This window comes from Eucyclogobius newberryi, unplaced genomic scaffold (assembly GCF_026437365.1).
Source record: "Eucyclogobius newberryi isolate DKJ021-1_F unplaced genomic scaffold, fEucNew1.0.hap1 SCAF_6, whole genome shotgun sequence".
NCBI lineage: Eukaryota > Metazoa > Chordata > Actinopteri > Gobiiformes > Gobiidae > Eucyclogobius > Eucyclogobius newberryi.
This window is the reverse complement of record NW_027316278.1, coordinates 10,356,958-10,369,760: the sequence shown is the minus strand read 5'-3', so window position 1 is coordinate 10,369,760 and position 12,803 is coordinate 10,356,958. Positions and strand designations below refer to the sequence as shown.

Genomic DNA, 12,803 nt, shown 5'->3' with positions numbered 1-12,803 from the left:
GGGATACAAGGCCAACGGCAACAATGCACCGGTTCAGACAAAGCTCTATTACATGGCACAAAAAATGAGAAAAATAAATAAAACAGGAAAAAACTGGACGAATGAAAAGAAAACAGTGAATCTTTGTACCGTTCTTGATGACCAGAGATGTGGATGCAGAGCTCGGCGGGCCAGAGGTCTCGCTGGTCTCTGGGCTGGAGGGAGTGGGAGGATAGCGCCCCCATGAGGTCACGGGAGCTCGCTGGGATGGCAAGAAGCTGCCGGGCTGGGAACAGTTCTGCCACAAAGCATTGCATAGTCGTGTCATTTTATTTATTTCATCAGGGAAAAGAACATGACAGTTTATTTAACCGACAAGAACATGTGTTGTTTTTAGCGCTTGGTCATGTGGTCAGATGGAGGGCTTTATACTGTATAACTCTGACAGAGATTCATTGTTTTTTAGAGAAATATCTAAACGTATGATGCACAAATATCGATTTTATTTTGTCTTTTATTAATTTTATTATTTATGCTGACGGAGAAGACGTTCAAACTTTGTGCCGGTTTCTATTTCAAAAATTTAAACATCTGCAATTTGACGTCTAAACAGCAAATTCCACCATAGAATTCGAACCTGTCCATTTTAAACTATAGGCGATCTATTCACGATGATCCGTGGGTTTCAGAGTGACAAAAAACGATCAGATTCTGGTCTTCAGAGCTCGGAATGGAACGGCAAAAAAACAAAAAAATCTGCCGTGTTTGTTGAAAGTGTGCAAAACGTCCATAGAGATAGAATAGCCTAAACAATATCAAAAAGCAAATAAAAGAGGAGAGCAACCTGATAAGCAGCTGGGTCATAAATACATAAATATACTTGTCACACATTAGAATACTTCTGCATTGGTTTAACGTGAGGCAAACTGAACCACATGAATGGTTCCTTTTATGAATAGATGAATTATATGCCACTTAATGCGGGTTACAGTCTCTTCTTAAGTGTTATATCAATATACATCTCGTCTCAAATACATTTTAAACTGATTATTTTGTGATTTGATTTTGTAATGTGATTTATATGCATTTTACGTGTACGAATTGTGCGATACAAATACGTGCTGCTTGCTAATGATGTGCGATTGTGCAAGAGAACACGCTTTAGGAGATGTATAAGTAGTAGATAACGTGCGATAGGACCGCCAGAGCAGAACGTTTGCGGCGTCGTTCCAGAGGTCGTCGGAGGTCGGAAATCTGAGGTTTACCCAGAGTTTCTGCATTTCAGTTGATGGAAGTTGGGAAAACAATGAGCTATGTATTAAAGTATTTACACACCAGCGAGTCGTAAAACAACCAGTAAAGTGCTCAAATCAGACAAATACAGATCCAATTACCGTATTTTCCGGACTATAAATCGCACCTTTTTTCATAGTTTTGCCCGGAGTGCGACTTATACTCTAGAGCAACTTATATGTGATATTATTCTTTATTTTCACACTGACAACCACAAGAGGGCGCTCTAGGCTCTAAGCGACGCAGAAGAAGAATCTGCACTTCCTCTTCCTCTGGAGTTTGTGGAGTTGTTTAGAAGTGACACAGAGGAAGAAGAATTCAATGGATTTAGTGATTTGGGGTAAAACTGATGCTTTGGTAAACTTGTTAGCATGTTCTTTATGCTATAGTTATCTGAATAACTGTTCATATGTTACGTTAACATACCAGACACTTACCACAGTTCTGTCTGTGCCTCATGTAGCTGAAGGTGTTAGCGTTAGCATACGTACACCTATTCACCATGTTCTTTAATCTGTTATTATTTTAAACTGCATTTCAAGATGAAATGTCTGTTCTTGCTCTTGGATTTCATCAAATCAATTTCACCCCAAAAATGCAACTTATACTCCAGTGCGACTTATATATGTGTTTTCTTCTCTATTATGCATTCTTTGGCTGGTGCGACTTATACTCCAGTGCGACTTATAGTCCAGAAAATACGGTATGTTCGTTTACAAACCCAGATGTTTTTATTACATTAACAGTTTATAAAGAGTCCTTTTTCCTTCCCGTCGACATAAGCTCTGTGTTAAACGGTGGCAACGTTGGCACAACAGGTCAGATCTTTCTTTTGACCTCCATCTTGATTCTAACCCACGAGCGCCGCGTAGCACGAGGTCACGCGAACGCAACCTACTCGCGTCCCTAGACAACGACGCACACTTCACAACTCACAAATGCATTTATTTGAACTTAAAGAAAGGCCCGGGCGTCTACTTTGTAAGTATAGTCGGAGTTACGCCACACATTCTGGTCATAGACTCACGGTGAAAGATAAGGCCTTCCTCTTTTCTTTGATCCTCTTGATGGCATTCCTCACCTAAAGCAGAAGAAGCAGCTTTACTGATTAGCTATAGCACACACACACACACACACACACACACACACACACATATAGTCCGCGCTGACAATTGACTGAATGCCTTCTTACCTCACTGTTGTACACTGCGTAGACCAGGAAGATATACAGGCCCTGTGGAAAGAGTCGGCATGCATTAGCACAGGAACGCGCGCCACAAAAAGCATTCAGGCAGCTTCCATTTAGTGGTTCCGCGCAGGATGCGAAATGTGTGCGTGCGTTATTATCTGAATGGCTTTCCACTACCTCGATTCACGCGGCCGTGGTGCAAACGTCGCAACTCCAGATTGAATTGATTGGAAATTGGAAATGTTTGAATTGGTGCTGCCCGGTGGTCGAGCGGTTGTGGCACAGCACCCGACAGTGTCCGACAGTTTGCTTTATGTCCTCCCTTCTCTCTCACCCCCATTTCACACCGTTCTTTCCTGTCTAATAAAGCAAAAAAAAATCTTTAAAAAAGCCTAAAAATGCATTTTAGCGAACATATACGAGGTGAGATACATTATGGTTCATGGTGATTGAGATAATAATTGTATGTGGTTATTGAAATAGAGGCAGATGTGTTCAAGAATAAGTTCAAGGCTCAAGTCAAGTGACAATGACAATAATCAAAATGTGTGATTCCAGAGTCTGAAAAAACGTAGGTCTAATAGTATTTGCAGTAAGTATAGTGTGTGCTTTGTTTATAGGCCGTGGCTGGAGAGCCGCGGCGCGGTCAAATGGCCGCGCAGTTTCAGTGACCGCAGCATTTCCCTTATAGCCTGTTATAGCCTCATGGCGAACCCTAACCCTAACCTTAACCTTAAGCTTAAGCTTAACCCTAACCCTAACTTTAACCCTAACCCTAACCCTAACCTTAACCCTAACCTTAACCCTAACCCTAACCCTAACCCTAACATTAACCTTAACCCTAACCCTAACTTTAACCCTAACCCTAACCTTAACCCTAACCTTAACCCTAACCCTAACCCTAACTTTAACCCTAACCTTAACCCTAACCCTAACCTTAACCCTAACCTTAACCTTAACCCTAACCCTAACCCTAACCCTAACCTTAACCTTAACCCTAACTTTAACCCTAACCTTAACCTCAACCTTAACCCTAACCTTAACCTTAACCCTAACCCTAACTTTAACCCTAACCCTAACCTTAACCCTAACCTTAACCCTAACCCTAACCCTAACTTTAACCCTAACCTTAACCTTAACCTTAACCCTAACCTTAACCCTAACCTTAACCCTAACCCTAACCCTAACCTTAACCCTAACCCTAACCTTAACCCTAACCCTAACTTAACCCTAACCCTAACCCTAACCTTAAACCTAACCCTAACCCTAACCCTAACCTTAACCCGGCGCGGTCTAAAACGTCGCTAAAACGCGGTCAAATAGCAGCACAGTTTCAGGAGCCGCGGCGCGGGGCCGGCACAAAAATAAAATGTCTTTTTCGGCTGCGCGCCGCGGCTCTGCAGACCCTCCCTTGTTGGCCGTGTTTATAAGTAATCTCGTGTAATGGCAACAGTGAGCAGAGGTCAATATCCTGGTACTAGTGACCAGTGGTTAAAAATATGATGATATTTGGGATTTATAAACTTGAGAATCCATGTTGAGTCGCTCTCGCTGCTGCGTTTGAGCTTGAATCCTTGTTTCATATTCATCAGACCAATTAAAACTTAGATTTTTCTGCTTGTTCAACTACAACTTTGTCCAATCAGCTTGAAGTATTAGATTGAACAGTCCAACTTGACCTGCTCACTTTCAAATGACTGATAATGTGTACAATCTTGACTCTGGAGTGCTACATATATTAGCTCTGCCAGGTTATAGGCCCAGGAATATTAACCATAAACCAGAAGCAGCAACAGTCAGCAAACTTCAGTCGTCTTTACTACTTGACTCCGTCTCTTGTTTGGAGCAGCAGACTGGGAGAAAGTGGGCAGTCCCGGTCCCAGCCTCCTTCCTCCAGAGGAAGAACTCCTACTCCCGCCTTATCTGGCCTCAGCTGGACACTGGCTGTAAATCTAAATTAACTAGCAGCTCGGGGGGTCACGCAGGGGCCAGCTCGTTCTGATTCATTAAAGAGCAGGGGGAGTGCTGAGAGGGCCAAAACTGCAGACGAGAACGGAGTGAGGAGCTAACGTTTCACATTTTATGAGGAAATATGCTCAAAGTGTGTGTACTATTTTTAATGGATCTATTTCTGGTTTCTCCATCAAAGTTACGTCAAGTGGCCAAAAGTATTTACCACTACTTCAGAACAATAATACTCAAGAATACGTCAAAAGCGAACGCAAATAATGACTGAAGAAAGTGATAATGTCGTTCTCACAATCTGCTGACTCAACAAAACCTCTCATCTGTCAAATAAACAAAACATTGTAAGAGTATAGTGCTTATTTGGACACTCAGAGATGCTTTACACTGCAGTATTCCTTCACTCCACACCTGGGGCAGACTGACAGAAGAGAGGCTGCCAAAATGTGCCATCGGCCCCTCCCACCACCACCAATCCTTCACGCACGCATCAGATTCACACCACAGTCTTCAAAGTAGCATTGAACTGAGTTTCTACACTTTTGTCGCGACTCAAATGTGTTTGTTCTGACGTTAAACATGATCCGACGTCAGACATTCACCTGGAAAGCGTTGAGAAGAATGAAGACGTAAGCCAACGCCACAGAGAGGTGCACCAGGACCCCACAGAGCCAGGTGAGTCCCAGGACAGGCAGCAGGATCAGCACGGGACGGGTCACTGCCCTGGAAGACACACAGGTGAACTCGACTTGTACAGTGACAGTGTTGTAGAGCAGGGGTCCCCAACCACCGGGCCGCGGCCCAAAACCGGGCCGCGGGCCATCTGCTACTGGGCCTCAGAGGCAAATGTATTTTTACATTTTTTTTAAAGTCTGTTTAAGTCTCAATATTATATGTGTTTTAATCATGAAAATATAGAGCCAGTTTATCTAATAAACAGCAAACATAAGTAATAAGGTATTTTAAAAGTTATAGAAGGGTTTGTACTGTTGTTACTGGCTCCGCCCCCTTCAACCGGTCCCTGAAAATACATCTTGTGATCGTACTGGTCCTCTTGAGGAAAAAGGTTGGGGACCGCTGTTGTAGAGGGACTATTACGCTCTCAGTGAGGCTCCTGGGACATCTACACTCTCTAGATCAGGGGTGGGCAATTATTTTCCTCCAAGGGCCATATTCTAATCCAGGCAAGAAGCGGAGGGCCGGCCCGCGATCATTGGTTTTATTTATTTTTAATATCAAATAAAATATAACTTTGCAGACAGATGCCTAAGGGCAAAAACATAATAATAATAATAATAATATATATATATATATATATATATATATATATATAATTATCATTTAAAAAAAAATGTTACTTTGCATGTTTGGCGGGCCAGATTATAAAGACAAACAGGCCGTATGTGGCCCGCGGGCCGCAGTTTGCCCACCCCTGCTCTAGAATGAGATAGTAAACGTGATGGAATACAATGACTTCCTACATAGTCCAACCAACGGTGCTATGTTTATCGTGGCAACATCACAATGATAAATACATTCAGTTTTCAGAGCTTACATGACCCAAACATACGAACGCTCTGTTCTTTGTTTGCATATGAATCGTTGGACCTTCTCTGCCGACAGACACAATCACAATCTACACCGCCGTGCTGGCCTCTGCGCCAAACACTTCAAACATTTAGCGAAGTCGAAGGACTAAAGCAACGCGGACTTTTCAAGGTGTTCCAATAATGCCGTCCCCGTCTTGAATTCCCATGGAACTTTGTGGTATGGATTCGGCGTGCAACTGTGCCACTTCTGTTCTTTTCACAATCACAATTTCAAAGATCCCGGCGCTTAGACATCCAATAACCGTTGCGTGGGTCAAGGCAGAGGAGGTCGTTTGTGTTCGGAGGGCTATTGTAGCGGGCGCCCCACACCTGGGCAAAGAGATGAGTTTGAAGACTGCAGCGGAGCCGCAAGGACAAGAGCTGCCACTCAATTCACTTTCTCTTCTCTTTTATTCAGTTCAAAGATGTTCAGTTTGGGCGAGCGGACTTTTTGGATCAATTTACACAAAGAAAAGTTGAGGCAAAATGCAAAAAGTAAACTGATGTGCGAGAAAATCTGATCTGGTGGAGGAATATCCGAGACATATAAGTTCAAATCAGTGATAATAATAATAAATATAGCTGCAAGCGGCAATGATCGGCCCTCGCCGCGCCGCCGCCACGCCGCAAGAGGAGGGGGCGCTAATGCGCCCCAATTGTCCTTTTTAGTACGCCTACTGCTGAATCTGTGACGCTGTCACATCTTCTCCCCTTTGTTTTACCATCAAAAGCATTTTATTTTGAATTCTTGGCAAAATGTGCGGCTTTGCCGCACAGAGACCATAACTCTTTGAATAAAAATGTGAATACATTTTGATGGTCCACCCCTGGAGATGAGTCTCACCAAATTTCATGTTGATAGGGCTAATGCCCTAGGAGGAGTTGGTGAAAGTATAAAGTGTAAGCATGTTCTGGCGATTTCCCCATTGGAATAACATGGGAGGTTTGGGTCATCACTACGGCAACACCGTAACAATTGACATGAGTCAATGACATGGCTCTCATTTACATTTTGATGGGAATGCCAAAATTGAGTTTTGTGTCAAATTTCGGAAAACTAAACATTTAACCTCCATATAAAATCTGTAGGGGGCGCTGTGGCGCCAAATAAATTTATTTCACTTCAAGTAGGTTTAGGGCAAAGAGTTTAACAACTGATTCGAATTTGACGCAATTCGGACTGTATCTGCGCAAACGGCAGAAATTTTAAATATGGGAGATTTCTGAAATTCTAGCTACAGTTTGCGGCTTCGCCGCACAGAGACCGTGACAGGTATCAATGTAATTTGAATAACTTTTGATGTCCCATTCCTCAGTAGCATTTTCACCAAATTTCAGCTTTTTAGGGCCAACGGCCTGGGAGGAGTTCGTAAAAGTAAGACGTTTGGAAAAACTCCCAAGTCATAATAAGCCATTTTTGAACCAATATGGCCGACATTTGGTTGGGCGGACGGCGTTGCCGCAATAATATTTTTTTACTTCTCTTGTCACCATCTACCTCTGCGACAAATTTCATGATTCTACGATAAGATTTTTTTTGGGTCATTTTCTATCTTAATGCATTTTTGGTACATTTGAGGGCGCTGACACGCCAATTTTTTAAATTTTAGAAAAGGGAGATAGCCAGAATGTAAGGAGGCACAATTTTTAGAGGTGTGTAAATTTTTGTGACTTTTCGTCAATGTTCACTGGGTGAAAAATAGGGGGGTTGGTCCCGAGAAGAAGAAGAAGAAGAAGAAGAAGAAGAAGAAGAATATTCCGATGCGAAAACAATGTTTCCCATTTTTCAAATATCATAAACTATACATTTTCATGGTGTGGGTCACTGACAGGTACTTTCGATAATTTTGAGTGGGCTCCGCCCACTTTGTGTTTTTGGCCCTCTATACAGTAATAATGTTACATTTTTGCATTACATAAGATAAAATAAGATAAGATATTCCTTTATTGTCCCACATGGGGAAATTTCATTGGTGCAACGCAGGTAGATACAGAGGTAGATACAGAAGAACAGATCACTTATAGGAAGTCTGAAAAACACTTTCAGTAGAAGATCTCCTATAAATAAATAAAAACTCCCATAGACAAATAAATAAATAAATACCATTGCATGTGATCACGACGGTAATTGCACATGAATATGTGTCACGACAGCACATAGATTGCACATGAATTTCACAGTAATTGCACATGAATTGCACATGAATTCCAACAGCAATTGCACATACGACAGAATTGCACATCAGTATTAGGTTAGGTCAGTATTGCGACGGGATAACGTGACGCTCTCCGGGTAAGACGACTGTTCTCCACAGTTTCATGAGTTACTCCTTTGTGGAAACGCGGTACGGTGCCGGCCAGGGGGCGGGGCCGGAGCCGGGGGGCGGGGCCGGAGCCGGGGGACTCAGAGCCAAAACACATCGCAACGACACGACGAAAACACTCAATCCAGCCGAATAAAGTCAAAACAAGTTGAATTAAAGCGATTCCAGTGCGTGTCCCGATCGTTCGTGAAGTTCCTCTTTCATATAAACGTGTATATAAACGTGTACCGACGACACGCCGTACTTTAGCGCGGCCGGAGGGCGCGGGGGGGGGCTGGTGGGCTCGCTCGGAGCTAGCTCACGTCACAACAACACAACGAAAAACGCTCAAATCCAGCCGAAAAAAGTCAAAAACAGTTGAATTAAAAAACTATTCCAGCGCGTGTCCCTATCGTACAGTAAAATAGAAAAAATGTACTAACTATATTTACAAAATATAGGAGATAAAGCACAATAAGTGTGAGAAAGAAGAGAGAGCGCTTACACCGGGCTGCCAGCTGTACCAGAGCCTTATGACGCTTTACATGCTTATATGCACAGAACATGCAAGAGATGGGGAACGTATTCGTGAGCTACTTAGCGCAAATGAGTGCTTTATATGGGGATGACGACCGCGACATCCCAATGTAAAGTGCTCGTTTAGTGCGAACTTTTGCACGGGCTTCGCCCGTTTACAACGGTAATGTTCCATTTTCCTACAACTAATTACTATGCACGGGGCGTGCATGAGTGGAGGAGTGCGTTAGTGAGTGTTTGGAAGTGGGCGAGCGCTTCGCGCTCGATTTCGTGCGCACTACGTGCGCACTTTCGCAGCCGTGCTTCGCACGGCCTTACGAGACTAATAGGCCTCTCGCCAGCTTGTGGCGCTCGGGCCTAATGATGATGATGATAATCATTAGGCCCGATAATAATGAGCCAAGGCCAATTATAATAATAATAACAATTACTATCCTGCAATATTCTAATGTATTTGTGTGTACATGAACTTGAACTTAAATTAAACTATTCCCTTTAATTACTTCTATTGGTAAGAGTTATGACTAATAACTGTCACTTGTTAACCCCAAAGCTGTTGATCCACGACAAACTGTGACAGACGTGACTCTAGCTCTAATGTAAAGCTTATGGTATGTAAAAACTACTCCTATGGAAACTATTCAAAGTGTTATTTACAATGATTGTTCGTATGGTTCACTGAGAGGTCAAAGGGCAAAGCTTTACTGCACCTCCAGCCATTACCATAGCAACTTAAACAGCTCAGAATAAAAGAGGAATTGTGTTTCAACTTCACATATGAATGTATGCATGTAATATATGTATGCATGTAATATATGTATGTGTGTAATATATGTATGTGTGTAATATATGTATGTATGAATGAATGAATGAATGAATGTATGTATGTATGTATTGTATTGTAATGTATTTATATAATGTATGTACACACATGAACACACACACACACACACACACACACTCACACTCACACACACATGAACACACACACACACACACACACACATGAACACACACTCACGCACGCACACACACACACACACATACGCACGCACGCGCACGCACACACACACACACACACACGCACGCACACACACACACACACACACACACACACACATGAACACACACACACACACACACATGAACACACACACACACGCACACACACACACACACACACACACACACACACACACACACACACACACACACACACACACACACACACACACACACATGAGTTTGAGCTAGAACACAGAGAGAGGGGAAAGTGAAATTAAAACACAGAAACAGCTGTGTCCGGAGCAGGTGCGGCGCCGATAAGCCTGAACACTCCCACAGCAAAACTCCCAAACTAACCTCCTCACCCTCTCTCACAGTGCTGCTATTGACCACTTTTTTTCCCTTTTTAACACAAATACACGAGAAAAAGCAAATATTACTTCATAGAAACGAAAGTGCCTTAAACGTGGGCCGCGCTCACCACGTAAGGTCGAAGGTCTGCATCTTGGTCGCTGAACTCGGGCTCAGCATCTTGGTCCGTCGCCGAGCGCTGGAGACGGTCACCATGACGACGCGACAGAGGACCACCGAGTTGACCTGGAGGCAACAGACACAGCGGTTTCGATAGGAGCGGAGAGTACATTCGCCCGTGCAGTGCATCCACTTAGCCCGGAGAGGCGACGCCGAGTCCCCGTGCGCGCAGTTAGCTCCAACAGGATGCAAAAGGAAGGAGGAAGGAATCTTATCCAGGGCTGAAGAAAGCTTTACAAGTGACAGAAGAAGGGGATTTCTGCAAGTAAATGGACTTAAGTCTCACTTTAACTCAGCGACATGTATTTGTGCATGAATCTGGAGAACGATTTAACCATTGTCTCACAGCGATTCAAAAACTACAATACGTTTGTGTTCTGGCGATTCTATTAATCCAACAATAGAGAGTAGTTTGAAGGAAAAAACAATCACAAATGAATAAAATCACCAACTAAAGCTAAACCAGTAATTTTGGTGCGTTTATCACATTGACATGAGTGAATTAGCCTCTGTCTTGTACAACAGCTTCACATTAGTGTAGTACAGTGGAGTTCAACATGTTTATTTCATCAAGATCACATCATTTTAACTGTGGGTATCAGCAAACCTTATACGTACATTAAATGGCATATATATAGGTTTTTACAATTTTCTAATTTTGACTTTATTTGGTGTATTTGTACCTGTTGTACGTCTAAATTATAGTTTTACACCAATTGAGTAAGTATTTGTGGAGAAAATGTTGAAAAATCTGTAGAAAATAACAGGAAGTGACTTCACAATACTCATTCCAGTCAAACTTTATGAATAATTTACACAAATAACTGACTTTTTTGACTCTCTAAACGTGAATTCAACGAAATAAAGTCGCTCTCATATATTTCTGTCTGTAAATTTAAAAGAATTGCTTGAGAATTGAGGTTTTTGCCCAGAGTTTGCTGGGTGATTTCCTAGTGTGATGTCATCAATTACAAACAGGAAGTGAAATTATAAACCGAAAAATGTGCTCTTCTGTGATCAAATGTTTAAAATTGTTTAACAAAATTCTAAATATCTTTATCTTAACTGCATTTTAGTTCGATGAGCTGTCCGACCTGTCAGAGGCACTTTAATGTATTTCACTAAAACATCTCCAGGGACACTTTTTGATGATATTAGAAGCTGGAAATGGAATCAATTTGACAGATTTAGGATCCAATCTACAAGAACTAAACTCTTTAAAACACTCTCAGGCCATTAAAGCTCACCACTATTTTCACCTGACTTGTTTTTAAGACTTATCGTTATTTACGGCTTTACGGTTACCCTACGGCTTCATTTTCATTTTCCTCTCCTTGAACCGACACCTTAGGAGGGGTTTGAGTGCCCGAATGATCCCGGGAGCTATGTTGTCGGGGGCTTCATGCCCCTGGTAGGGAGGCAAACAGGTCCTAGGTGACGGGTCAGACAAAGATCGGTTCAGAAGCCTCTTATGACGACGACACGAACAAGGCAGTTTACGTCGCACGGATCGGCGTCACCGGGGCCCCATCCTGGAGCCAGGCCTGGGATGGGTGCTCCATGGCGAGCGCCTGGTGGCCGGGTCTTACCCCACGGGGCCCGGCCGGGCACAGCCCGAAAGAGCGACGTGGGGCCGCCCTCCCGTGGGGCCACCACCCGCAGGAGGATCCATAAGGGGCCGGTGCAGAGAGATCTGGGCGGCAGTCGACGGCAGGGGCCTCGGCGACCAGATCTCCAGACACAGAGACTAACTCTGGGGACATGGAATGTCACCTCGCTGGGGGGGAAAGAGCCTGAGCTTGTGCGGGAGGTCGAGCGATACCGACTAGATATAGTCGGCCTCACCTCCACGCACAGTTTGGGCTCTGGAACCCATCTCCTCGAGAGGGGCTGGACGCTCCACTTCTCTGGTGTTGCCCGCGGGGAGAGGCGGCGGGCTGGTGTGGGCTTGCTGATAGCCCCTCAGCTCAGCCGCCACGTGTTGGAGTTTACCCCGGTGAACGAGAGGGTCGCGTCCCTCCGTCTTCGGGTGGGGGACAGGTCTCTCACTGTTGTGGCGGCCTACGGGCCGAACAGCAGTGCAGAGTACCCGGCCTTCTTGGAGTCCTTGGGAGGGGTACTGGACAGTGCACCGACCGGGGACTCCGTTGTTCTACTGGGGGACTTCAACGCCCACGTGGGCAATGACAGTGACACCTGGAGAGGGGTGATCGGGAAGAACGGCTTCCCCGATCTGAACCCGAGCGGTGTTAAGTTATTGGACTTCTGTGCTAGCCACGGATTGTCCATAACGAACACCATGTTCAAGCACAAGGGTGTCCATCAGTGCACATGGCACCAGGACACCTTAGGCCGGAGGTCAATGATCGACTTTGTTGTCGTGTCATCAGACCTCCGGCCGCGTGTCTTGGA

At 44.0% G+C, this 12,803-nt stretch overlaps 1 protein-coding gene across 1 annotated transcript in view; it reads right to left on the bottom strand.

Moving 5' to 3' along the window:
* adgrd2 (adhesion G protein-coupled receptor D2) overlaps window positions 1-12,803 on the bottom strand; it is a 51,572-nt gene that overhangs the window by 3,450 nt on the left and 35,319 nt on the right. The window contains exons 18-22 of the mRNA XM_072432777.1: window positions 10,342-10,457; window positions 5,029-5,149; window positions 2,465-2,506; window positions 2,300-2,353; window positions 130-277 (exon numbers count right to left, since the gene is read on the bottom strand). Of these exons, the coding sequence (XP_072288878.1) occupies window positions 130-277; window positions 2,300-2,353; window positions 2,465-2,506; window positions 5,029-5,149; window positions 10,342-10,457 (481 nt within the window). The remainder of the gene's footprint in view (window positions 1-129; window positions 278-2,299; window positions 2,354-2,464; window positions 2,507-5,028; window positions 5,150-10,341; window positions 10,458-12,803) is intronic.